This window comes from Natrix helvetica, assembly GCF_964273705.1.
Source record: "Natrix helvetica genome assembly, chromosome: 3".
NCBI classification, from domain to species: domain Eukaryota; kingdom Metazoa; phylum Chordata; class Lepidosauria; order Squamata; family Natricidae; genus Natrix; species Natrix helvetica.
Window position 1 is genome coordinate 163,647,943 of NC_138549.1, and position 26,240 is coordinate 163,674,182.

At 42.6% G+C, this 26,240-nt stretch overlaps 1 protein-coding gene across 4 annotated transcripts in view; it reads left to right on the forward strand.

Moving 5' to 3' along the window:
• Positions 1-26,240, forward strand: part of PHACTR3 (phosphatase and actin regulator 3) — a 303,640-nt gene that overhangs the window by 173,279 nt on the left and 104,121 nt on the right. For all 4 annotated transcript variants that reach the window (XM_081948375.1, XM_081948374.1, XM_081948376.1 and 1 more), the window contains 4 exons: positions 3,346-3,552; positions 7,137-7,404; positions 9,057-9,304; positions 19,578-19,731. In XM_081948375.1, coding sequence (XP_081804501.1) covers positions 3,346-3,552; positions 7,137-7,404; positions 9,057-9,304; positions 19,578-19,731 — 877 coding nt within the window. The remainder of the gene's footprint in view (positions 1-3,345; positions 3,553-7,136; positions 7,405-9,056; positions 9,305-19,577; positions 19,732-26,240) is intronic.

The window sequence follows — 26,240 nt, forward strand, 5'->3', positions numbered from 1 at the left end:
CAAAACACCATTAGCACTTTCAATGTGTCTTGTAGATCCATCTTCATTGATTACATGAATAAGTTAAGATGCCAGGGCCATGTGCCACTGTTAATACTCCTTTTCCCCAGTCCACTGACTGCAGTTTCTAAAAACTGAACCAAGAAAGGTTCGGTTATTTCTGAGGTGAGAAATACAGGGAAGCTGTGCCAGATGTCCGCAGAGAGAGCCTTGATAAAAAAAAAGGATTTTCTTAACAACAACTCCTAAAATATAACTCTACTCATTGCTAGGCTTGATCTACTTTGTACCAACATTTTGGTCACCGTGTCCTCAGGGCCCTACAAATGTTAAATGTAATTGCTAAACAATCCATGTTCTTCCACCCCAAAACAGCCATTGAAATTATTTCGAGATAGAGCAAGAATAGAATAACAGAGTTGAAAGGGACCTTAGAGGTCTTCTAGTCCAACCCCCTGCATAGGCAGGAAACCTTATAGCATTTTAGTCAATCTCTTCTTGAAAACTTCCAGTGTTGGGGCATTCACAACTTCTGGAGGCAAGCTGCTCCACTGATTAATTGTTCTAACTGTCAGGAAATTTCTCCTTAGCTCTAGGTTGCTTCTCTCCTTGATTAGTTTCCACCCATTGGTTCTTGCCCTACCTTCAGGTGCTTTGTAGAATAGCTTAACTCCCTCTTCCTTGTGGTAGCCCCTGAGATACTGAGTCCTTCTTTTCATCAAACTAGACAGACCCAATTCCAGCAACTGTCTTTTATATATTTTAGCTTCCTGTCCCCTAATCATCTTTGTTGCTCTTCTCTGCACTCTTTCTAGAGTCTCCACATCTTTTTTACATCGTGGCGACCAAAACTGGATGCAGTAGTCCAAGTGTGGCCTTACCAAGGCGTTATAAAGTGGTATTAACACTTCACGTGATCTTGATTCTATCCCTCTGTTGATGCAGCCTAGAACTGTGTTGGCTTTTTTGGCAGCTGCTGCACACTGCTGGCTCATATTTAAATGGTTTCCCCTAGGACTCCAAGATCCCTTTCACAGTTACTACTATTGAGCAAGGTACCACCTATAGTACTGTACCTGTGCATTTTGTTTTTCTTGCCTAAATGTAGAACCTTACTTTTTTCACCACTGAATTTCATTTTGTTAGATAGATCTTATGCTTGGAGAAGGAAAACATGAAACACAAGAATAGGTACCTCATACTCCACTGATATTAATGGTTCTCTTCCATTCGATTCTCCCCAAAAACTCTTTGAGATTTCCCCAAGAAATATCCCATCTCTCCAATCATTGCAGGGATCTTAAATTCTGCCCTGCCACACATTTCCTTTTTACTAACTAGACTTGAATGGATTTCCTTCCTTGGTGAACTACGCTGGTCTTCAAAAGATTGCAGTGGAACATGACTTTGGTTTTTTTCCTCTGTGAAACCCAAACCTATCTATGTTTGCTCAGATACAAATTCATTTCAGTTCAGGTCAGCTTAATAAAAAAAATACCATTCAGTTCAGATATAATTGTTCAATCATTGATAATTTTGTTGCCATCTCCAACTTTCAGCTTTGAATAGAGCAGTTACTGACATTTTCTCTTCTTTTGTATTGTTCTTATAATTAGGACTAAACTGTTTTTTTAAAAAAATGTGTCAATTTTTTCTTATGATAATAGATCCACTCTTTTCAGTATATATTAAGAGAATGTTCAAACACTCATGTTTGAATAAGAGCAATTAATCAGCATCTCTGGAGCATTGAAGAGCAGGGCTCCTTTGTAGTTTTATATTTTATTTATTGCACTTTAGAAGTTTAGGAGGCATGTTGTTGATACTTGCAAAGTTGTGTCTGATCCATCGTGACCTCATAGACAACTTTCCTCCAGGCCTTCCTGTCCTCTGCCATCCTCTGGAGTCCATTTAAGCTCATGCCTACTGCTTTGGTGACTCCATCCAGCCACCTCATTCTCTGTCGTCCCTTTCTTCTTTTGCCCTCAATCTTTCCCAGCATTGGGCTCTTCTCCAGTGAGTCCTTCCTTCTCATTAGGGGGCAAAGTATTTGAGTTTCATCTTCAGGATCTGGCTTTCTAAAGAGCAGTCAGGGTTGATCTCCTCTAGGACTGACCGGTTTGATCGTCTTGCAATCCAAGGAACTTGCGTGAGTCTTCTCCAGCACCAGAGTTTAAAGGCCTCAATTCTTTGGTGCTCAGCCTTCCTTATGGTCCAACCTTCACAGCCATACATTGCAACTGGGAAAACCGTAGACTTGACTATACACACTTTTGTTGGCAGAGTGATGACTCTACTTTTTAGTATGCTGTCTAGATTTGCCATAGCTTTCCTCCCCAGGAGCAAGCGTCTTTTCATTTCTTGACTGCACTCTCCATCTGGGGTGATGTTGGAGCCCAGGAAAATAAAATCTGTCACTACCTCCATTTCTTCCCCATCTATTTGCCAGGAATTGAGAGGACCAGATGCCATGATCTTAGTTTTCTCAATAGAGTGGTATGCCATTAGAGTGGAGGGGTATAGTTCAGCTAAAATGGTAGATAGGTTTATGTATTTAATTACGGCCATCCTTGACTTTCTCTCAGGAACTCAACCTTTGAGGCATATACTGTGTTATCCTCTTACACTCAGGATCAATTCTGGCTGTAGTAAAAGGAATACAGAGTCTGCTGACCCTAACATTGGATATCCCTGGGATTCAAGCAGTAGAGCTGGCCCTAAAGCTCACCACACATTCTTCAAAGCATTTGAACCCGTTTTCCAGAAGAATGGTGGGAAATATGAGAATTGAGATCTGTTGTGTTGTAAATAATTCCTCTCATCTCTACCCTATTCCTTAAAAGAGAGTTGTGTGGTGAAGCTATGGGTCATTTTTATCTACCATCTGGGCTTCCTGGTTCCTGGAATGGTCTGTTGGCCACAGGGGGACACAATGAGTTCTTTATTATGTGCTGTACCTCCATGCCTGTATTTCCTTCTCTCTCTTTCTTGCCTTTCCCCTTGTGCTGCTGTCATGGTCAGGCGTGGGATTCAGTCAGTTCGGAGCGGTTCAGGCGAACCAGTAGTTCCGGTGAGGCATTTGGCCCCGCCCACACGCCCCTGCACTTTCCTGTCCTATATTTCCCTGTTTTTTAGCTCATCTGATTCGCGCGGCACACCAGATTGCCAAGCGCCACTGTTTTACTCTCAGGCGCTAATATAGAAGGTAAGTTTTGAAGCTTGAAAAGGTCATTTTTTTAATGCTGCACTTGTGCACTCACCAAACCGGTCATTAAACCGGTTGCATCCCACCACTGGTCATGGTGTATTTCATGTCCCATTGCCTCTGATCCTGTCTCCTCTCAGCCAAGAAGACATCAGCATCCACAGATGAACAGGAAAATGCCAGCCTGCCAACCTCTGAAGAGACCCCACAAGCCTTACTACTTTTGGGATCCATCGAGTCCCCCCATAAACAGATGGAAAGGAACGCAGCCCAGGGCCCTATCCCTCCTTCCTCACTTCCAGTTCCACCACCTAAGATTGCACCCAAAGTCTCGAAGATTGTACCAGGTGAGTCTCATGCAGCCACAGGGAGCTGTCTTTTATTAGAAGGAAGACTGATCAGCCATGGAGTCATGAAGGTGGGAGAAGACCTCACAGATGACCCAGGAAAGGCGTAGTCTCATAGTTTAAAGCAGGGTTGTCCAAACTTGAGAACTTTAAGACATGTGGACTTCAACTCCTTTGGACAACCCTGCTTTAAAGAAACTGCTAGTTTCCACATAGTGTGTGAGGGGTACCTTATAATGAACATAGCTTACATGTCTGTGCTGGTGATACCTTTTACCACGGCAATTCTACCTTCAGTTCCATAATTTGTAGAGCATGCTTAAGAACTGACATGTTTGAGAACTGCCATTTGGTTGATAACATACAGTGACATTTTGACAGCTGATGTCATTTCAGATGTGATACTTCTCAAACAGATGAGACACGAAAGCGCTCTTCTGACCAAATCCAAATTCACTTCTAAATCCCAATCCAGATTTCATATTCAAAAATGCACAGTTCAATCAAAGCTGCAGGAGATGGAACAGCTGACATCTGAGTGTGATGCCTATCTTTGTATGTTGGTTCAGTTGAACAAAGAACTGGATCCCAGGCAGAAATCAGTAGGCTGTCAAAAAAAAAAAAAAAAAAAAAACCTAGAGGAACATTTATCTTGGCTTAATGTGACCTGTTCTTCTGGATGACAGAGGCTGAAAAATCCCTACAGCAACGTTCATGTAGACCAGAAGCAACTTAGGTAGTCCAAGATATGCTTATATATTGTCCTGTTTCTCGGGAAAGTTGGAGGGCTTATTTTTGATAGAGAAAGAGAAATGGATTGGGAAGTTGGAAGATCTCTGGGCAGGTTATATACCATATTTTTCAGGGTATAAAACACATCGGAGTATAAGACGTACCAAGATTTGGAAGAGGCAAATTGAAAAAAAAAAGTTTTTTCACTCTGCAAACCTCCCCAAAACAGCCCGTTTTTCATTAAAAAAAAGGGCATGAACAGCCTTTAGGAGGATTATAGCGTGCTCCTGGGGGGGGTGGGGGGCAAAAATGAGCAAGAAACAGCTCGTTTTTCACGTTTTTATAGAGTGCTCCTGGGGGCTGGGAGGGGGGGAAACGAGCAAAAAAACGGCCTATTTTCTGCTCATTTTTACTCTTCCCAGCCCCCAGCAGCATTCTGGAAGGGTTTCGGGAGGCCAAGAATGCTGTATTCAGTGTATAAGATGCACCCAGATTTTCACTCTCTTCTTTGAGGGAAAAGGGTGCGTCTTATACTCTGAAAAATACAATGAAAAATATAATGAAATCATTATAAAGTATCAATGGATTCTCTGACACTGTGATCATTCTTAGGGCGTGTATGTGCAAGGTGACTCTTGGGCCAACCAACCAAACTTTTCTCTGATGGAATTATTTTGTTTCTTCTCTTGATCTTATTCTAATTCTAACCTTTGACCTCCTAGCATCCAAACAAATGGAAACTTCAGGACTTCTCATTGTAGATTCAAACTACGAATTTAAGTGCTGTGCCATATAACTATATACACGCATAGCCTTGCCAAAGAGAACGATCTCTACATGTAGATAGTTACAGATTTCGAAGCAGATGCTAAATAGAAATACAGCATTGTTCCACTTAAAACTACAATAGGGAAGAATATACCTAGGCAACTAGATTTACTACTTTTAAGTCTACTTTCCAAATGCTCTTTGCTTTCCCTACCTAGAGTTATCTTTAAACTAGACCCTAAGAGCATCTTCAAACACCTATTGCCACTACAATTGAGTCCATCCACCATGCTGCTGATTGTCTTCTTCTCTTTCTTTCCAGCTTTCCCAACCTTAGAGCTTTTCTCCAGCATTAGAGGCTTTTGCAAAAAGCTGGGTCTTTGCATAATGTGTCTGAAGTAAGATAATTTGAACCTGGACATTTGTATCTCAAATGAGAATTCTGTGTTGATTTTTCTGATCATCCATTGTTATGTTTTCTTGGCCATCCATGGTGCTCTCAGAAGTCTTCTACAACACAAGTCTTCAAAGAACTCAGTACTCTTCCTATCCAGCTTTTCAAAGCTCCACTCATACATCTCAGTAAAAAGTAAGAGTTAGCTGAGAAGACATCATAAGAGTTGCCCTCTGAAGTTCTCCTTTTAAACTTCATGTCTCACTGGTATCCAGAAGTAGCTGGCAAAAATCTACAATTTTTCATCTCCTTGCACCTCAAACAGCAGCATACTGCTTTTTCCCCCTTTTTTCTTTCCCAGGCTTGTTTTAAGGGATATTGAATTAAATATCCGGTGAAATAGACTACTTAATAAGCCCTAAGCCTGAAGCTCTAGCATACATGAAATGCTTTTCGGTTTCACCCGTATGGTAATACGTAGCCCTCTACTTTCAATCAGAATCCATATTTATGAAGACATCCATCACGGTGCATATTTTAGAAATGATATCAGGGTTATGCCAATATACCTCCAAATAAATAACAGCAAGAATTCACATAGTGGGGCTGCACAGATCTCTGTTGGAGATTGATTTCAATGAAGGCTTGAGCAAAGCAACCCCCTCAAATTTTTCTTCCTGATACAATAGAGTCCTCATTTCTAAGAGCAAATGAAGACCTCCCCCCTCCCCCTAGTGCTGCAGATGCTGGGAGAAGCACCTGCAAACTGAGAGGATGGTTTGGCTGCCTGCATTACAAAGATTTGATGAAAAGTTGTTCAACTGTGGTCACTTGGTTAGCTGCAGTTTCTTGGGGACAGAAGTATCTAGAGGAGAGTTAGAAAAATAAAAGTCAAGAAGGCAGCTGCAATCATACAACTGAAGTCCCTCCCCGCTTTTTTGCATGCATCCCAAGTGAAATGTACAAAGAAAGGAGGCCCACGCCTTTGCATAATTGCTGTCAGGCCCAGAAAACTAAGAATGACAGGGGAAAGACTTCTGAGTACTTCCTTTATTGTTATTCACCTACAAATAGAAATCTTGCTGAACTAAAGCAATTCTCTGCAATAATTATAGATATACTCTGCGAATTGCTAGAGAGGTGCGATGGCCTAGGGGTGGAGCGCTCACCTCACAATCAGGAGCCTGTGAGTTCAATCCTCGGTAGAGGCAGACATTTCTCTCCCTGTGCCCAATGAGAATATATCTGTTGAACAAAACTCTGCATTGGCGACAAGGAAGAGCATCCGGCCAGTAAACACTCTGCTATCTCCATTCAGTTGCCCAGACTCCTCCCCGCAAGGGATTGTGGGGTTGTTAAAAGGAGATGATGATACCCTGTGAATTGTTAGGGAGGGTCTGACCTTGCTTCTTCCTGCCCACCAGAGAGATTCCAAGTTCTGCTGTCTCTTTGCCTTCAGGGAAATAACCCCTCCCTCCTGCAACTCTGGACTTGCAGCCTCCCTCCTGCCTTTTTTTAAAAGTTGCCCTTCCAATAGAGAATGAGGGCAAGGGAATTTCCAAGATTTGCCCTTTGGAAGAAGCCAGTTAAAGAGCAGCGGCACAGATGTCCTTTTTCCCCCTGTGTGGAATGAATGGAAACCTGCCGTTTGCATCCCACCACGAATGACCTTTTCTGATTTTCTTTCCAGCTGCAGGAAGTGAAGCCGATGAGACAGCCTTGAAATCTCCCCCATCCACTATCTTGAAAAATTATGTAATTGTTGGCTCCTCCCAACACTCAGGACAAGCTGTTCCCTTCCAGTCCTCAGGACCGAAAGTCTCCGATCCCCACCTCAGAGGGCAGCATACGACGCCGGCTGGATCCCCTCACCTGGCTGCTGTCCACCTACCATTACCTCCTAGTCGAGTCATTGAGGAACTTCACAGAGCCTTGGCCACAAAACATCGGCAGGATAGGTAAACACTTGCAATACTCTAGTATAGATCTATTTCAAGCTATTTAGCTCTCATCAGCTAGCCATACCCTTGCTGGGATTCGAACTTGGGCTGTTTTTACATATTAGGCAGTTGTATTAACCTCTAAGCCACAAGCTCTCCTCCCTTATCAGCTGAGCCAGAGGAATGATTAAGTGTTTTGTCAAAGCACCTGGTATGCACATACATGTGTGTGTGTTCCAGCCTAACTCTGGAACGTCTCAAGCAATTTCAACCAAACTTGGTACATAGATGGCTTACTCTCTGGAAACAAATACTGTGGGGGGAAAGACACCCCTAACACCCCTCGGGGTGTGTGTTCCATTAAGATACAGCCTGTTGTGCCATAAAATGGCTTCTACTCTACAGGGCAGTGGAGTTGCCATGGTAACAGCTTCACAGTACTCCACAAGGGGACTCCCTCTGGTAAGGGAGGAAATCCAACTTTAAAAATTACATTTGGTCCAGACATTTCCCCCCTATAAATAAATACCCAGGCACTGCCGGGTTATCAACTACTATCTGATACAAATCTAAGAATGACATGATTCATTCTTAGAATTTCTAATCCAGGACAGAAGCAACCTAGAACTAAGGAGAAATTTCCTGACAGTGGGAATAATTAATCAGTAGAACAACTTGCCTTCAGAAGCTGTGGGTGCTCCATCACTGGGGGCTTTAAAGAAGAGACTGGACAGCCACTTTTCTGGAATGGTATAGGATTTCCTGCTAGAGCAGGGGTTTGACTAGAAGACCTCTAAGGTCCCTTCCCAATTCTCTTATTCTGTTACAATGAATCCATGGAACAGTTGGCCAAACAGATTTACAGTCACAGACCTTATCTGGCTCGGAGAGCTGCCAGGCCAATATCGGCAAAACTTGGCAAGGAGTCTCGGAGAGTCACGAAACAATTCGGTGAACTAATTGTCTCCTGCAAACTCCACTCCCCTTTCGTTCCTCTTTTATTTCCTCTAGGAAGAGCCATTCATCATCCACCTGTGGCCTTATTCCCAAGTCGACCCGTTCTTTAGCTGTTCCCTTCGTGTGACAACTCTGTGCATGCACACACTGGGAACAGGCTCCAGCTGTTTGTCTGCTTCACTGATGTCTGACTCTGAAGGCAGCTGATCACTGGCATATGGCTCTGGCCCGCTCTCTGTCTCTGACACAGAGCCTTCATCACTGTCTTCCCCAGACTCCAGGACTGGCCCATGTTCCTCCCCAACCTCCTCACTGTCCGAATCTGCTGCCAGACCTTAATATTACGTGACTGACCCATATTTTGTGATAGCGTGCTTCCTTTGCATTTTTTTTTTGGGGGGGGGGGTGTATTTTCCATAAAGTGATAAATGATCAGAATATGGATGTTTTGTTTTAATTAAGGTTTATTTTAGAAACCCACATGCTGTTCTTGGAAAAGGTCAGCCGTGCATGCCATGTTAGCATAATTCAAATCCATCACTGTCATCTTGTACCTTCATCTTGTGGTAGATGTTCAGAGCTCAGCTTCCCCATCTTGAATGCTGAAATCTCCTGCCACCTACGCCACAGCTCCCTCCCTTGTGCTTGGGAGAACATGTTGCAAGCGCTGATCCCTGGTCTGAAACCCAATGCTGTTTGTGTTTTGTCTCCAGCTTTCATGGAAGGGAAAACAAAGCGTCTCCCAAAAAACGAATGGAGATCCGTTTGTCCAGAACGTCCAGCACGGAACACGGCAAGGAGAAGGATGGTTCCATGAGCTACAACAGCGATCCAGAAAATAAATGGAACTCGGTGAAGGAGTCGGATGAGAACAAAGAAAACCTGATCATGGACTCTGAAATCAAGGATGATATGGTTTTCTATGAGGACGAAGAAGTTTTGAATGATTCCATAATTTCTGGTAAGAAAAAAAACCTTTATGAACCTTCTATCAAGCCTTCCATCCTTCTGAGTTGGGTAAAATGAGGACTCAGATTGTTGGGGATGATATGCTGACTCTGTAATAGGCTTAAGATACAGAAGGATATTGACAAACTTGAACATTGGGCACTATCTAATAAAATGAAATTCAATGGTGAAAAGAGTAAGGTTCTACATTTAGGCAACAAAAATGGAATGCACAGGTACAGTATAGGTGATACCTTGCTCAGTAGTAGTAACTGTGAAAGGGATCTTGGAGTCCTAGTGGACAATCATTTAAATATGAGCCAGCAGTGTGCAGCAGCTGCCAAAAAAGCCAACACAGTTCTAGGCTGCATCAACAGAGGGATAGAATCAAGATCACGTGAAGGGTTAATACCACTTTATAATGCCTTGGTAAGGCCACACTTGGAATACTGCATTCAGTTCTGGTCGCCACGATGTAAAAAAGATGTGGAGACTCTAGAAAGAGTGCAGAGAAGAGCAACAAAGATGATTAGGGGACTGGAGACTAAAACATATGAAGAACGGTTGCAGGAACTGGGTATGTTTAGCTTAAGAGAAAGAAGGACTAGGGGAGACATGATAGCATTGTTCCAATATCTCAGAGGTTGCCACAAAGAAGAGGGAGTCAAACTATTCTCCAAAGCACCTGAGGGTAGAACAAGAAGCAATGGGTGGAAACTAATCAAGGAGAGAAGAACTTAGAACTGAGGAGAAATTTCCTGACAGTGAGAACAATGAATCAGTGGAACAGCTTGCCTCCAGAAGTTGTGAATGCCCCAACACTGGAAGTCTTTAAGAGGACGTTGGATAGCCATCTGTCTGAAACGGTATAGGGTTTCCTGCCTAGGCAGGGGGTTGGACTAGAAGACTTCCAAGGTCCCTTCCAACTCTACTATTGTATTGTATTATTGTATTATTGTAAGTTGCTTAGAGAGGGCTGTAAAAGCACTATGAAGCTATATATAAGTCTAAGTGCTTATTCTATTCTATTCTATTCTATTCCCATAGTGTCACAGTGGTTAGAATGCAGTATTGCAGGCTAACTCAGCTCACTGCCAGCAGTTCGAGCTTTCCATCCTTCTGAGGTGGGTGAAATGAGGAGCCAGATTGTTAGGGGCAATATGCTGACTCTGTAAACCTCTTAGAGAGGGCTGTAAAACACTGTGAAGCGGTATATAAGTCTAAGTGCTAAATTCCTAAATAAATAAAAAAGTTACCCTGAAAGATTCGTCCATGAAGATGTCTCCTTGTGTTGAATTTATGGGGTTTTCTGAGTTTGGTTGTTTTCCTACAGGCATTTTGTTACTAGAAATATCAACCATGCTCCGAGAACATCAAGAGTTTGACAGTTCACCCTTGGCTACGTACAGAAGGATCTGCCGTGCATAAATTGTTCTTTATTCCTGAAGTTTGTTATCCCATGGCTGCTGCTGTCCAATCCCGAATCATTGTTCTGCCTCTTTTCTTTGAAGTTTTATTTTGTTGGATCCCATTTCCTGCGCCATCTCTATTTTCTTCTCCAGTGTGGCTTACCTGGCTCTTTCTCACTTTCGTTTCAGACTTTCTTCCTCCTTGTTCTTTGGATTATATAAAATAACCACAGTGATAGTCCTTGAAGGATGAAATAGTCTCTTTCTTTTCTGCCCTGTATTAGTTCTGGGCAGGACACCTCACTCTTTGTTGATTCCTGACTCTGGCACTTCTGTCTTCTTATGTTTTGCTGCCCCCCCTTGGAGTTGCCTTTGAACTACATCTCTGAGAAGCGATTTTCAATTCACCACCTGGGCAATATTCATTCGCTCAAATGCCTTTTTGTCATCTCCTTTGCAACCTGAGAATGCAGCAAAGCTTTAAATAATCTATCTAATCATCAGGAAAGTCTCTGGAGCAATGAAAAACATCGCATTCAAATGCTCCTACAATTATATTGAAAGCAACTACAGTTAATTTTGTCTTCTCCCTCTGGTTATTATCCAGATGATTGTCGTAGGGATATTGGTGTCGTAATGCTCATCCACCAGGAGACTTAACTTCATATTCCAAATTTCTTCAGAAACAAATTCAACAATCTTGGTCGCATGTGCAGGCATCCTGTTGAATGCACTCCCTCAATGATTTATTTTAAGTTATTTTATTTATTCCCAACCTTTATTGTTTATTTCCCACCTTTATTATTTTGATAAGCAACTCAAGGTTATTTAATAAACTTAGTTAATACCTCCTTCCTCCTCCTCCTCCTTTCCCCATAACAGAAACTCTGTGAGATGAGTTGGGCTGTGAGAGATTGACTGGTCCAAAGTCACCCAGCTGGCTTTCATGCCTAAGGTGGGACTAGAACTCATTGTCTCCTGGCGATTGGTCCAAAGTCACCCAGCTGGCTTTCATGCCTAAGGCGGGACTAGAACTCATTGTTTCCTGGCGATTGGTCCAAAGTCACCCAGCTGGCTTTCATGCCTAAGGCGGGACTAGAACTCACTGTCTCTTGGTGATTGTCCCAAAGTCAACCAGCTGGCTTTCATACCTAAGGTGGGACTAGAACTCATTGTCTCCTGGCGATTGGTCCAAAGTCACCCAGCTGGCTTTCATGCCTAAGGCGGGACTAGAACTTACTGTCTCTTGGTGATTGTCCCAAAGTCAACCAGCTGGCTTTCATACCTAAGGTGGGACTAGAACTCATTGTCTCCTGGCGATTGGTCCAAAGTCACCCAGCTGGCTTTCATGCCTAAGGCGGGACTAGAACTTACTGTCTCTTGGTGATTGTCCCAAAGTCACCCAGCTGGCTTTCATACCTAAGGTGGGACTAGAACTCATTGTCTCCTGGCGATTGGTCCAAAGTCACCCAGCTGGCTTTCATGCCTAAGGCGGGACTAGAACTTACTGTCTCTTGGTGATTGTCCCAAAGTCAACCAGCTGGCTTTCATACCTAAGGTGGGACTAGAACTCATTGTCTCCTGGCGATTGGTCCAAAGTCACCCAGCTGGCTTTCATGCCTAAGGCGGGACTAGAACTTACTGTCTCTTGGTGATTGTCCCAAAGTCAACCAGCTGGCTTTCATACCTAAGGTGGGACTAGAACTCATTGTCTCCTGGCGATTGGTCCAAAGTCACCCAGCTGGCTTTCATGCCTAAAACAGGACTATAACTCATAGTCTCTACCCTGGTGTCTTAACCACCACACCATATTGACGCTTGACATCTCAATGATGTCTCCTCCAACTCTGTCCCAGTCCTTCTCCTAATTTAGAAGTCCAGTCTTTAACAAACTTGAATAATATTTATTCATTATCCTCTCTAAAGGAGTCTATTCAGTCTCATCTTGTTTGACCTTTTTGTTTTGTCCGTGATGTCAGGGTTTCAAGTAATGCGCCCATAGCAAACAGAACTCAGAGGCAAGAAGGTTCCTCAAATAATAGTTTTATTGGACATATCATATTGGCACAGGCTGGTGAAAACCGATTCTGAATATTCCCATGGTTTTCACCAAATTAAAAGTAAAAGTTTCCCCTCTTTCCCAAACAATCAGTCACATGGTCCAGTCAGGGTCCCATCCAGTAGCCTGGCGACATCGTTCCTCCTCTCTCCAGCCACCTGTCGGAATGTCCTTGATTCCCAAGGGAAACTATTTTGTTTTGGCTATAAACCCCAACTACCTCTATTCCCCCCTCCCTATCCCTCATCTCCAGTGTGGCAACACTGAAGCCTAAAAATGGCCTCAGTCCGGTCAGCTTCAGAGTTGACACATGATACCTGAATTGTTTTCTTGGGATTTCCATTATACCCTAGAACTCTGACTCTTGCTTAGCCATCTTTCGGTGTTAAATCCAATCCTTTTTCTGATGCTTACATGTGAGGAAGCTCCTTTTCTCCCACTGGGATGTCTTCCACCAGGAACTATCCAAACTTAATTTCTATTTTCAGAGTAAGAGCAAGCATGGGCAATCACTTTTCTTTTCTAATTCCTTCAACCCTACATCTCCATCTATCCCTTTTGATATTTCATATGGATGCTTCATTCAGTCTTGAAAGTGCAAGGACCAAAATTTCCTTCCAAGTTCTTTTTCTCTTCTTCCATTTTTCTCACCCATTAATGTTCACTCTGTTTGGATAATTACCTACCCGCTGCTTCCTTGTTCTGTTTGCTTTCTTTTGCTTTTCCCTTCTTCATTGTTTATTTTTGCTTTCCGGTTCAGTTACATTTGAAGAGAAGATCATGCAATTCACAGGCATAGGAGCATATGCAGACTTCAGCCTAATTTCAAAAAGGGCACACCAGTGTTGACCTCTGGAAACAGAAAACAGTACTTGCTGCAGGAAAAGGGTAGGCGGAGCTGGAGGGTGGAGTTAAATGCATCATTAGTTTGGAGTCCTTGCAAGACAGCCAAGTCCATTCCCCCTTGAATTCCATTGATTCTTGTCTAGGCGCCAATTTAAGGCTGACCATTAGTTGACTAGATTATTTTATATAGGCGTGAGCAATATATCTATGCCTGAAAGTGTCAGGCACAAAGGACCATTGGTTGAGTTGTAGCTAAACTCAACCAATGGTCCTTTGTGCCTGACCGTTTCGTAGCCAAAAAATGTCTATTTGAGTAGGAAGGAAGAAAGGAAAGAGAGGTAAGAAAGGAGGAAGAGCAGTAAAGAAGAACACAAATGGGCCTTGGCCTTCAGTTAGAACAGAAGAAGCTTCTTAAATGACTAGTGAAATGTTTCCAAAAGAGAAACCAAGAAATTCCAGTTTCCTTTTGGGGAAAAAAAAACCCTCACCTTTGGAATATACAGCAGCCCCAGCAGATAACAAGCAATCTACTTAAGACAATAAATGTAAACCTGATGGAAAGTTATCAGGATCAGTGATTATAGGAGAGCTGCATTTTTTAAACCACCCACCCGACCAAGATTTGTTTCATTGAATCCTGCAAAACTATATGGAAGTGGTCAAGGAGTCTTTTTAATTTAGTAGTAACTATGAATAAATCTTTTTTTTTATTGTACATTTGGGCTTCTTGTTGATTATTTCAGCTAAGAGTCCCAGGCTTTCATTGTCAAACCACAGAGGTCACAAGGGAGATAATGATATCTCCATAATATCTTGGATTGCAGCTTCCATATTTTGTTGCAATGATATTATTGAATGGTTGCAGGAATTGGATATGACTAGTCAGGGGTGAAATCCAGCAGGTTCTGACAGGTTCTGGAGAACCTGCGTAGCGGAAAATTTGAGTAGTTCAGAGAACCGGCAAATGCCACCTCCGGATGGCTCCAGAGTTGGGTGGGAATCAGTGGTGGGTTGCAGGCAGTACCCCCCAGTACAGGCGTACCAGAGCCTGCCCGAAGCGCCGGATACCATTCCGGTATGGTGCTCCGGAGGGTCCACCTGCCCGCCCAAGCTCCTTATCTGTCTTTTAAGGCTTCCGCGCACGCACATGGTGCATACAGCACCTACGCGACACTCCACGGAGCAGCTGGAGCATCACAGAAGATCGTGGAGGCGCTAAGACGTCCATGTACCGTACCGATAGGAACGGGATCCAGAACCCACCACTGGTGGGAATGGAGATTTTGCAATATCCTTCCCTTGGAATGGGGAGGGAGTGGGGATTTTACAGTAGCCTTCCCCAGCCACGCCCACCAAGCCACGCCCACAGAACTAGTAGTAACATTTTTTAAAAAAAATTCACCACGGTGTCTAGTCTAGTGAAAAGAAGAACCTGGGGTGACATGATAGCAGTGTTTCAATATCTCAGGGGCTGCCACAAAGAAGAGGGAATCAAGCTATTCTTCAAAGCACCCGAGGACAGGAAAAGAAGCAATGGGTGGAAATTAATCAGAGAAGCAACCTAGAACTAAGGAGAAACTTCCTGGCAGTGAGGACAATTAACCAGTGGAACAGCTTACCTCCAGAAGCTTTAGGTGCTCCATCACTGGAGGCTTTTAAGAAGAGACTGGACAGCCACTTGTCTGGAATGGTATAGGGTTTCCTGCTTGAGCAGGGGGGTTGGACTAGAAGACCTCCAAAGTCCTTCCAACTCTGTGTAAAGTTACAATGGTACTGAAAGATGTGACTTATGACCATTTTCCATAGTTACGACCTTTGCAGCATCCCCATAATCGTGTGATCAAAACTCAGATGCTTGGGCATTGGTTTGTATTTATGACCTTTGCTCTGTCCCGGGATGATATGACTACCTTCCAATAAGCAAAGTCATCGAGGAAGCCAGGTGCACTTAAAAGCCAGGTTACTAACTTATCAACGGCAGTGATTCACTAACAACTATGGCAAGAAAAGTCATTAAATGGGACAAAAGTCACTTAACAGAAATTTGGGGCTCCATTGTGGCCGTAAATCACGGACTACCTGTATTTTGTTATTCTGCTGTGTTTCCAGCAGGAGGCATGTTTTTCATTTTGGGCACTGGGTGGCGCTAGGTTCATTGAACAATGGACGAGAAAGCTCAATTGGCATTTTAAATGAGTGATGTAAAGATGTGGGATTCCCATGAATTCATCTACCTGTAGGAAGATTTTTCTACAGTGTATTTTTTTTTCAGTGTTTGTTGGGTGTCTCTCTATATCTAAAACAGAGACTTGGCCTTCTTGTGTCTAGTAGTCATGTTGGTTGTGTTTAATAGTTTTTAGTAATCATGTTAAAAAGCCAACACAGTTCTAGGCTGCTTAAACAGAGGGATTGAATCAAGATCACGGGAAGTGTTAATGCCACTTTATAATGCCTTGGTAAGGCCACACTTGGAATACTGCATTCAGTTTTGGTCGCCATGGTGTAAAAAAGATGTGGAGACTCTAGAAAGAGTGCAGAGAAGAGCAACAAAGATGATTAGGGGACTGGAGACTAAAACATAAGAAGAACAGTTGCAGGAACTGGGTACGTCTTGTTTAATGAAAAGAAGAACCAGGGGTGACATGATAACAGTGTTCCAATATCTCAGGGGTTGCCACAAAGAAGAGGGAGTCAAGCTATTCTCGAAGGCACCTGAGACAAGAGGCAATGGGTAGAAACTAATCAAGGAGAGAAGCAACTTAGAACTGAGGAGAAATTTCCTGACAGTTAGAACAGTTAATCAGTGGAACAGCTTGCCTCCAGAAGTTGTGAATGCTCCAACACTGGAAGTTTTCAAGAAAACGTAGGATTTGTCTGAAGTGGTGTAGGGTTTCCTGCATAAGCAGGGGTTTGGACTAGAAGACCTCCAAGGTCCCTTCCAACTCTGTTATTCTATTCTATTCTATTATCAGACTACTTGCATAATTGTAATTATGGGGATAGTAACTGGAACAAATACAACATTCTTGGAGCAACTCACAAAATTTATTTTATTCCAGCCTTTATTTCCAATTCCCTCCCCCCCCAGCAAATTCATCCATCCATCCTTCCACAGGTGGAAAAACTAATATGGATTGGGTTTTTTTCAAAGTTTCCCTTGAAATAATTCTCAATGACTTGATAATAATGTGGAAAGGACTTTTAAGGGCTTCTGTGGTTTCATGGTGAAAAAGTTGTACTTCTGTTGGGAAAATTCAAGATGGAGCCCACCTTCAACTGTGGAAATTTCCTCTGTAGCACCAAACCAGTCATTCTCTTTCTCACCCTCATACTTTTGATAAAACATAATTATTTTGTTTTGGAAATAGATCGCCTTGGCTGGGATGTATCATAAAATGATCCCATCCTTTTTAAACAACAGAAATGTGCATATCGGAATGAAGGGAAAATTAGGTGAATCATTAAATACACCACTAAAATCACTTACTAAAATTGCTCTAAGTTCAACCCATGTTGTGAAACGTCGAACTTATTTTACGATAAGATTGCATGGAATTGCTGTCAAAAAAAGAGGCGCTATTAACCTGGAAACAATTCAGAAAAGTTCAGCTAAGGATTTTGAAAATATTCCCCGAGTTGAGAGTGATTCAAAAGTTTTTTTTAAATGTACTTTATATTTTATATAGTGTAACCTGATTTGAAGTGTAATGGGCCAAGTACAGAAATTCTCTGAATCATTGAGGCTTCTAATCTGCATTCCGGCATTAATAGAAGTAGTCCTTGACTGAAAACCAGAGGTAGTATTAGGCCAGTTCTCATAGGTTCTGGAGAACTGGTAGCAGAAATTTTGAGTAGTTTGGAGAACCGGCAAATAGGCTGGCCACACCCTCACTGCCTCCCAGCCTCCCAGCTGATCTTCTTTTGTTTCCCTGAACAGGAGAATGGAGCTGGAAAGCAGGTTAGTGGGGTGGGGACAGAATGGGGATTTTACAGTAACTTTCCCCTGCCATGCCCACAAAGCCACGCCTACAAAGCCACACCCACCCACAAAGCCACGCCCAGAGAATCAGTAGTAAAAAAAAATTGAATCCCACTACTGCTTACAACCATTCATTTAAAATCATTTGAAATCCCAATGGCAGTAGAAAGGGGAAAAAAGACATGACCTGTTGTCTTATTTACAACTATCCCCATATTCACATGATCAAAATTCAGGCATTTGGCAGCCGGCACATATTTACAATGGTTACAGCCATCTATGATCACCATTTGTGACCTTCCCAGTTGACTTCTGACAAATGGAATACAAAGAGCGGAATAGCACTAGCGCTTAGACTTGTATACCGCTTTACTGTGCTTTCAGCCCTCTCTATGTGGTTTACAGAGTCAGCATAATTGTCCCCAACAATCTGGCTCCTCATTTTACCCACCTCGGAAGGATGGAAGGCTGAGTCAACCTTGAGCCTGGTGAGATTCAATCTGCCAAATTGAAGGCAGCCGGCAGGCAGCAGAAGTAGCCTGCAGTACTGCACTCTAACCACTGTGCCACCGGGGTCCACCGAGGGGTGGAATGGAATGATCATAGAATAGATTAGAATAGAATAGAATAGAATAGAATAGAATAGAATAATAACTATTGTCACTTTGAACTAATCGGCATACATTAAAATGAAATTTCATTCATAGCTCTCAATGGGTCACCCCTTCCAATATACACTACATAACCATGACAGAATAATAAATAAATAAATAAATAAATAAATAAATAAATAAATAAATAAATAAATAAATAAATAAATGAAAAGTAAGTAAGTAAGTAAATAAATAAATAATAAGTAAGTAAGTAAGTAAGTAAGTAAGTAAGTAAGTAAATAAATGCAAAATTATTCATATACCCCAGTGGTGGATTCCGGATCCTGGTGCAACCGGTACGGTGCAACGGGGCCTGGTGTCCACCACATGAATGCACGCAGCACGCCCACACACACCTGCAGCATGTGCATGCGCCCTTACCTCCTGCGATGCTCGGCGACGCCTCTGCAATGCTCCAGCTGCTCAGTGGAGCATCACGCAGGTGCAGTACACTCCGTGCCCATGCGCAGAAGTGCCAAAGAGCTCAAATGCAGGTAAGGAGGGCAGGAACGGTACCCGGTGCTCCCGGCAGGCTCCGGTATGCCTGTAATGGGCCGTACCGCCTGTAACTCACCACTGATATACCCACATATATTATATGAGGAACAACACAATCTAGTTTGGATGTATACATATACATAGCGAGAAAAATGAATCTTGTGAGTTTACCAGATGGATGGCATAGGGAACAAAGCTGTTACAGAATCTTGTAGTCCTGCTAGAAATATTTTGAAACCTTTTCCCAGAGGGAAGCAACAGAAACAGACCATGGCGTGTATGTGTGAGGGTCTTTAACAATGCTTTGAGCACTAAGCACGTAGCACTTAAAGGCAGTATCCTGAATAATGGGAAGAGAGCTTCCTATAATCTTCTTGGCTGTCCTCACCACTCTCTGTATGGACTTTCTATCTGAGGCACTGCTGCCACCTAACCAAACAGTGATGCAGTTTGTTAAAACGCTCTCAGTCATGCCTCTGTAAAAAGTGGCCAGGACAGAAAGATGTGGACATGGATAGCTGGAGGAAGCCAAATTTGTTTAATGATCACATGATTCACTTAACAATTGTAGCGACCCAGTTAACAAACCATAGCAAAAAGGTTATAAAATCAGGTGTAACTGAACATCTGCCTTGCTTAGCAGTGGAACGTCTGGTCCCACTTCATAAGTCAAGGACTAACTGTAGCTCCTTTGTGATTAACCCTTGTTCCTCCTATACAGACCCATTGGCAGAAAATATTTCTGGTATCCTCATGCTATATTTATTAATCACAAGATAACTTTGCTATTTTAGGGCTCATCTCCTTGACATGTTCCCATTGTCTTTCATTGCACCCTCCAGGTACGTTGCCAAGAAAATGCAAGAAAGAGCTTCTGGCAGTGAAGCTGCGGAACAGGCCAACGAAACAGGAGTTGGAAGATAGGAACATTTTCCCAAGAAGGACTGACGAAGAGAGGCAGGAGATACGGCAACAAATAGAAATGAAGTTATCCAAGTAAGTCTAGTTACAATAAGACAAGAGGCGGGAAGTGGGGCTGGAGAGAGAATACATCTACTGCTTTTTTATGTGATAAACCTTCTCGGCAATTCAGATATTGGGGCTCCAAAAAGAGAGGAGCAAATCTGGTCCTCATTTGATAGGAGTCTTCAGACTTGTTTTAAGACTTTAAGACTTGTGGACTTCAACTCCCAGACTTCTCCAGCCAATACGTCTAGCTGGCAAATTCTGGGAGATGAAGTCCACGAGTCTTAAAATTGCCAAATTTGGAGACCTTTGTTTTAGAACAAAGAGGTTACTAAATTTTCCACAAATAAAACTGAACGCCAATGGTTTCTCAGTTTTATTACCCTCAGTTGTTATACTGTTGTTTAGTAGACTTGTGAAGGATGGACAGAATTGAACTGTGGCAGAAATAAAAATTTAATGTTTTGGGTTGTTGGATTTTCAATTACTGGAAATATGTAAAAGGGTTGACCGTGTGAACTGGAAAATGTGGTTCCTGGCTGTTGTAGACATAACCCGCCTATCCTTGGGGTTGACCAGTATCTAGTGGAAAGTTGTAACTGGATGGCAGAGGGATGGATTCTGACAGTTGAAAGTGGACCTTGTTTGAGACAACTACCATATTTTTCAGACTATAAGACGCACCAGAGTATAAGACGCACTATGATTTTGAAGAGGTAATTTTTTTAAAAAAAGTTTTTGCACTCTGCAGGCCTCCCAAACCCTTGGGATGCCTCGTTTTTTTGCAAGAAAAAAGGGGGGGGGCATGCAGAGCTTTGGGAGGCTCTTAGAGTGCTCCTGGGGGCTGGGGGGGGAATGAGCATAAAACGGCTCATTTTTCGCAAAAACAAAGGGCATGCAGAGGTTTTGGGAGGCTTGTAGAGTGCTCCTGGGGGCTGGGGGGCAAAAACAGCCCATTTTTTGCTCCTTTTTGCCCTCCCCAGCCCTCAGGAGCACTTTGCAAGCCTCCCAAACCCTATGCATGTCTATTTTTGCAAAGGGGGCGGGGTTTCAGTAGGCCAAAAATATTGTATTCAGTATATGAGACGCACCCAGATTTTCACCCTTTTTTTTTGAGGGAAATAGGTGCGTCTTATACTCCGAAAAATATGGTATGACCTGGATGACTGAGAATCTCCATAGAGAAAGTGCAAGGCCTCTACCTCTGATATACATGTTCATCCAACTGTGTTTTAAAGAAACCAGATATCTTTCACTGTCTGCTATGAAATTACCATAATGAAACAAACAAAATGTTTAAAAGTTATATTTATCAAGCACACCTAAATCATATTAAAGTAACCAAAATCGTTGTGGTCCGCCGGTGGCCTGCGGAGCTTGCAGCAGAGTCGGGCAGTGAGGAGGGTTGGGGAGGAACATGGGCCAGTCCTGGGTGCTGAGGAAAGCTCAGACGAGCGCTCTGCATCGGAGACAGAGAGGGAGATAGACAGCAGTGAGGCAGAGGAACATCTGGAGCCTATTACCAGTGTGCGCATGCGCAGAGCTGACCAAAGAAATGAACAACTAAGAAAGCAGGGTTGACTCAAGAGTAAAGCCATACCTAGGAAGTGATTGGCCCCTCCCATAGGAAACAAAAGTGGAACGAACGGGGAGTGGGCTTTTGCAGGAAACAATTCATTCACTGCTCTGGGAAGTTCTGTTTATGAGAGACTCTGTGCCAAATTTTGCTTTGTTTTGTGATTGGACACTAATTATCTGGCAGCGCTCCTAATGGAATAAGGTGCGTGTGGATAAACATTCCTTTGAAAGACTGTTTGATAAGCCTTGCCAACTGTGAATGAAAGGAATTCACAGTGTTGTAAATAAAAGAGGTTTTGTTGGGACTAAGACTTTGCGTTTGCTTTCTAAGGAAGCCTGGGTCAGAACAAAAATATCTTCACAATCCCCGAGGCGTATCACAACTTCTGAGCGCCCCTAAAGTTTGGAAATTGAAAGTTGAAAATTTTGACACGCCCTAGGACCATGTGCAATAGCCCCAAAGGTGTTTTTCAAGAGGCAACTAGACTTTTTTGTTTTTCTTCGAAGACGTTTCGCTTCTCATCCTAGAAGCTTCTTCGGCGGTAACTGAAAAAACCTCCAAGTCACCTCAACGACTCTCTAAAAGGATGCAAATAACCAGATGTCTGCAAGGAGTATAAATGTTTTCATTCCCCTCCATCCAGTCAGAGTTGAAGAAGCTTCTTAGACGAGAAGTGAAACGTCTTAAAGAGAAATGAACAAAGTCCAGTTGCCCCTTGAAAAAGTCCCTTTGGGACAACCATGACCTGGAGGACAGAATCTCCATAGACGTTTGCAATAGCATTTAATGCCACTGCACTGAATATTGTTTTAAAATGTAATAAATAACTTTAAAGGGAATTTAGTCTTGTACATTCAAATGATAAACAATATAAATCCCAACACCAGCAAAAATTGCAACCAAACCCATATCTTTTTTAAAACCCTTTTTCCATATGACACTTTCCTTAATTTTTTTGAAATACATAAATGAATTCAATTGCAGGGATGTGGTGTGGCATGGATTAGGTCCACGCTTGTAATGGAAAACATTTTTTTAGATTTTACGATCCACATTTTGGCTTGAAATCTTAGAGTGCAGTACTGCAGGCTACTTCTGCTGACTGCCGGCGGCTGCGATTTGGCAGTTCGAATCTCGCCAGGCTCATGGTTGACTCATCCTTCCATCCTTCCGAAAGGATGGATAACATGAGGACCCTGATTTTTGGGGGCAAGATGCTGACTCTGTAAACTGCTTAGAGGGGGCTGTAAAGCACTGTGAAGTGATATATAAGTCTAAGTGCTATTGCTATAATCCCCCCCTTACGTTTTTTGAACTAACCTCTAAGACTTGCTAAATAGATGCTTTTCTATCGATATAGGTTTAGCACTTATTCATAATATATTTTTTAATCCACGCAGAACACACTTTCAGCAAATCGGATGCCGTGGAGTGTTTGGTAGGACAATTGTTCTTAATCCTCAATTTCAGTTCATATAGCAGGATCTCCTCTGCTCCAGCAATCCTCTTTTGCCATCTGCTTGGCCTCATTCAGGTTCTGTGCGATGGGTTATGTCATTTAGAAAGAAAATGCAGCTGAAAATATTAATCCACAAATATTTTGCTCTTTAGACTTGGGAAAGCTTTGGTGGGAACGCAGCTGTATTTAGTGCTATTGGTAGGAAGCAAAGATTTTATCAAAACAAGAAAATATGTACCAACAAATGTGAATATTTGTAGCTCGGGGTTGAAATGAGGGGTCCTTGGTGGTCCCTGAGCTTGCTTGTTTTCTTGCAGACGTTGGAATGCTGTTTGCTGTCAGTTTATATTCTGGTGACTTGCGGGTCACATGTGGGTGGAGTGGTTTTAAGAGATTCTTTGGTTGGGCTGTTTACTGATGGCTCTTTGGCAGTTCCTTGATTGAGGTATTGTTTACTTGATTGTTGGTCTGAAGTTAACCTTGGAGTTAATCTATGATGATCTGGGTGCTGATTGCTGGTGGAGAAGTGTTGTTGTTGTTAGTTGCAAAGTTGTGTCCAACCCATCGTGACCCCATGGACAACGTTCCTCCCGGCATTCCTGTCCTCTATCATCCTTTGGAGTCCATTTAAGCTCACGCCGACTGTTTTTGTGACTCCATCCAGCCACTTCATTACCTGTCGTCCCCTTCTTCTTTCCCAGCATTAGGCTCTTCTCTAGTGAGTCCTTCCTTCTCATTAGGTGGCCAAAGTATTTGAGTTTCATCTTCAGGATCTGGCCTTCTAAAGAGCAGTCAGGGTTGATCTCCTCTAGGACTGACCGGTTTGATCGCCTTGCAGTCCAAGGGACTCACAGCAGTCTTCTCCAGCACCAGAGTTCAAAGGCCTCAGTTCTTTGGCACTCAGCCTTCCTTATGGTCCAACCTTCACAGCCGTACATTGCAACTGGGAAAACCAGTTTGAAGTGGTAGAGAATTGCTGGAGTCCTTTTGTTCTCTTTTGGGGATGGTTGACTGTCTCTTTTGCATAACCTATAGATGTTGTTAAGGTCTATGTGTCTCCTGATGGCTGATTTGTCCGAATGCCAGGCTTCTAGAACAAAAAGACCCAAGTATCTCTCCAGCAGTAATCAGCAACGAGATCAGCATAGATTAACTCCAAGGTCAACTTCAGATCACCAAACAAGTAAGCAATACCCCAATCAAGGAACTGCCAAAGAGTCATCAGTAAATAGCCCAACCAAAGACTGTCTAAGACCACCCCCACCAACACAGGCAGGCAAGACACCAGAATATAAACTGACAGGGAAAAGCACTCCTTATTAGCACTGATGATGTTACCTAGTTTGGGTAATGAAGCATCTGCAAGAAAACAAGAAAACTCAGAGAGCATCAAGAACAAATGTGTTATGCAAGCCCACCTATTAAATACTTGAGTACTGTTCAAGTATGGAAATGGTGGAATGTCTGTCATAATCACAGGTAATCCTCCACTTACAACCATTTTTTAGTGACTGTTCAAAGCTACGACGGTGCTGAAAAAAAAGTGACTTACAACTGGTCCTCGCACTAAGAAGCATCGTGGCGTCCCCATAGTCACATGATCACATTCTAGGTGCTTGGCAACCAACTTGCATTTATGATGGTTGCAGCATCCTGGGTCATGTGATCATTATTAGTGAACTTCCCAGCCAGCTTCCAACAAACAAAATCAATGGGGAAGCCAGCAGGAAAGATGACAAAATCATGATAACAATTGCAGCAAAAGTCATAAAATCAGGTGTAGTTACACGACGCATCGCACTGCTTGATGATGAATTTTCTGGTCCCGATTGTGGCCATAAGTTGTGAACTACTTGCATATGTTTTGTGATTCAAACGCCCCCCCCCCCAACACAAAAGAAACCCATGGCCTTATTTAATATGGGGTTGAGATGGCTGCAATGGGATAAGGGCGCAAAGCATGGAGTTCATCCCATGGATGTGGGTGGCAGGATTTTTAGTTTTCCCTGGGGTTAATAGTTAGTTAATTGGTAAGGAATGAATTCCTTTCTTAATTCTCATGATTCCCTTAACGGTCAGTTGGCCAGATTCTTGTATAGAGCTTAAGGTTGCAATAAATCTTTATACTCATTTGAACTGCCTGGATTTCTGATTTCCCCACTGCTTGACATTAATCTGGCTAAGTGACATTTAAGAGAAATGCATGGGAGTTAAGAAAGGAATTTTAGGTGGACTGGACTTAGATATCTTGCAGGTGCGCAGGGACTCGTGACTTATGACATTATCCAGGGTATTTACTTTTTTGCCCGAATACAAGGCACTGTTGTTTCTTTAGTAAACAGAGTTAAACAGCCCATAGTTTGACATGACATGTAAATCCCGCCAAAGAAGTGTGTTATTGAGTCCCAGTGTATTAAATTTGGTTTAAAAGTCTTTCAGAATATGATGATCTTTTGTAATCTGATTCCTTTCCAGGAATCAATGCAATCTAATTCCTTTTGTAATCTGAACCCTGATCATTGCCAAGGCTCGCACATTATGGAAACTATACACAACACAGGTGTGTGTGGGATTTAAATAGGAAAGCTAAGTTCCAAATGATAATTGTGTTCATCTTTAGCAATGACTTGATTCAAGTTGTTCAGTTGATAGAAACTTTGTGTATCATAATGAACAGTTTAACCATCTTTAATGAACTGTAATTTTTCCATTAATGGATTGGTTAACCTGGACCCAAGAAAATAACACATGGCTTCTAAACTTGTCTTCTAGCCATCTGCAATGCCATCTGCGGTGCTGATTTATTTTTAACATGCTTCGGTTCCTTCAATGCGCTCATATTTATTTTAGAATCAATGAATGGAAGCTTCTCCTAACATGGACTAGGATGGAATTATGACTGAAAAGCTTTCCCAAACTGAGTAGGCTTCCCAGCCAGTGTTTGGCCAATTCTTTGGCTCCAAAATGAACAGTTCCTCATATGCCAACACAGTTCTACGTTGCATAAACCAAGGGATAGAATCAAGATCACATAAAGTCTTAATACCACTTTATAATGCCTTGGTAAGGCCACACTTGGAATACTGCATCCAGTTTTGGTCGCCACGATGTAAAAATGATGTGGAGACTCTAGAAAGAGTGCAGAGAAGGGAAAGAAAGATGATTAGTGGAGGCTAAAACATATGAAGAGCGGTTGCAGGAACTGGGTATGTCTAGTCTTATGAAAAGAAGAACTAGAGGTGACATGATAGCAGCGCTCCAATATCTCAGGGGTTGCCACAAAGAAGGGGGAGTCAGGCTATTCTCCAAAGCACCTGAGGGCAGGACTAGAAGCAATGGGCAGAAACTAATCAAGGAGAGGAGCAACTTAGAACTAAGGAGAAATTTCCTGGCAGTGAGAACAATTAATCAGTGGAACAACTTGCCTCCAGAAGTTGTAAATGCTCCAACATTGGAAGTTTCTAAAAAGATGTTGGATAACCATTTGTCTGAAGTGGTGTA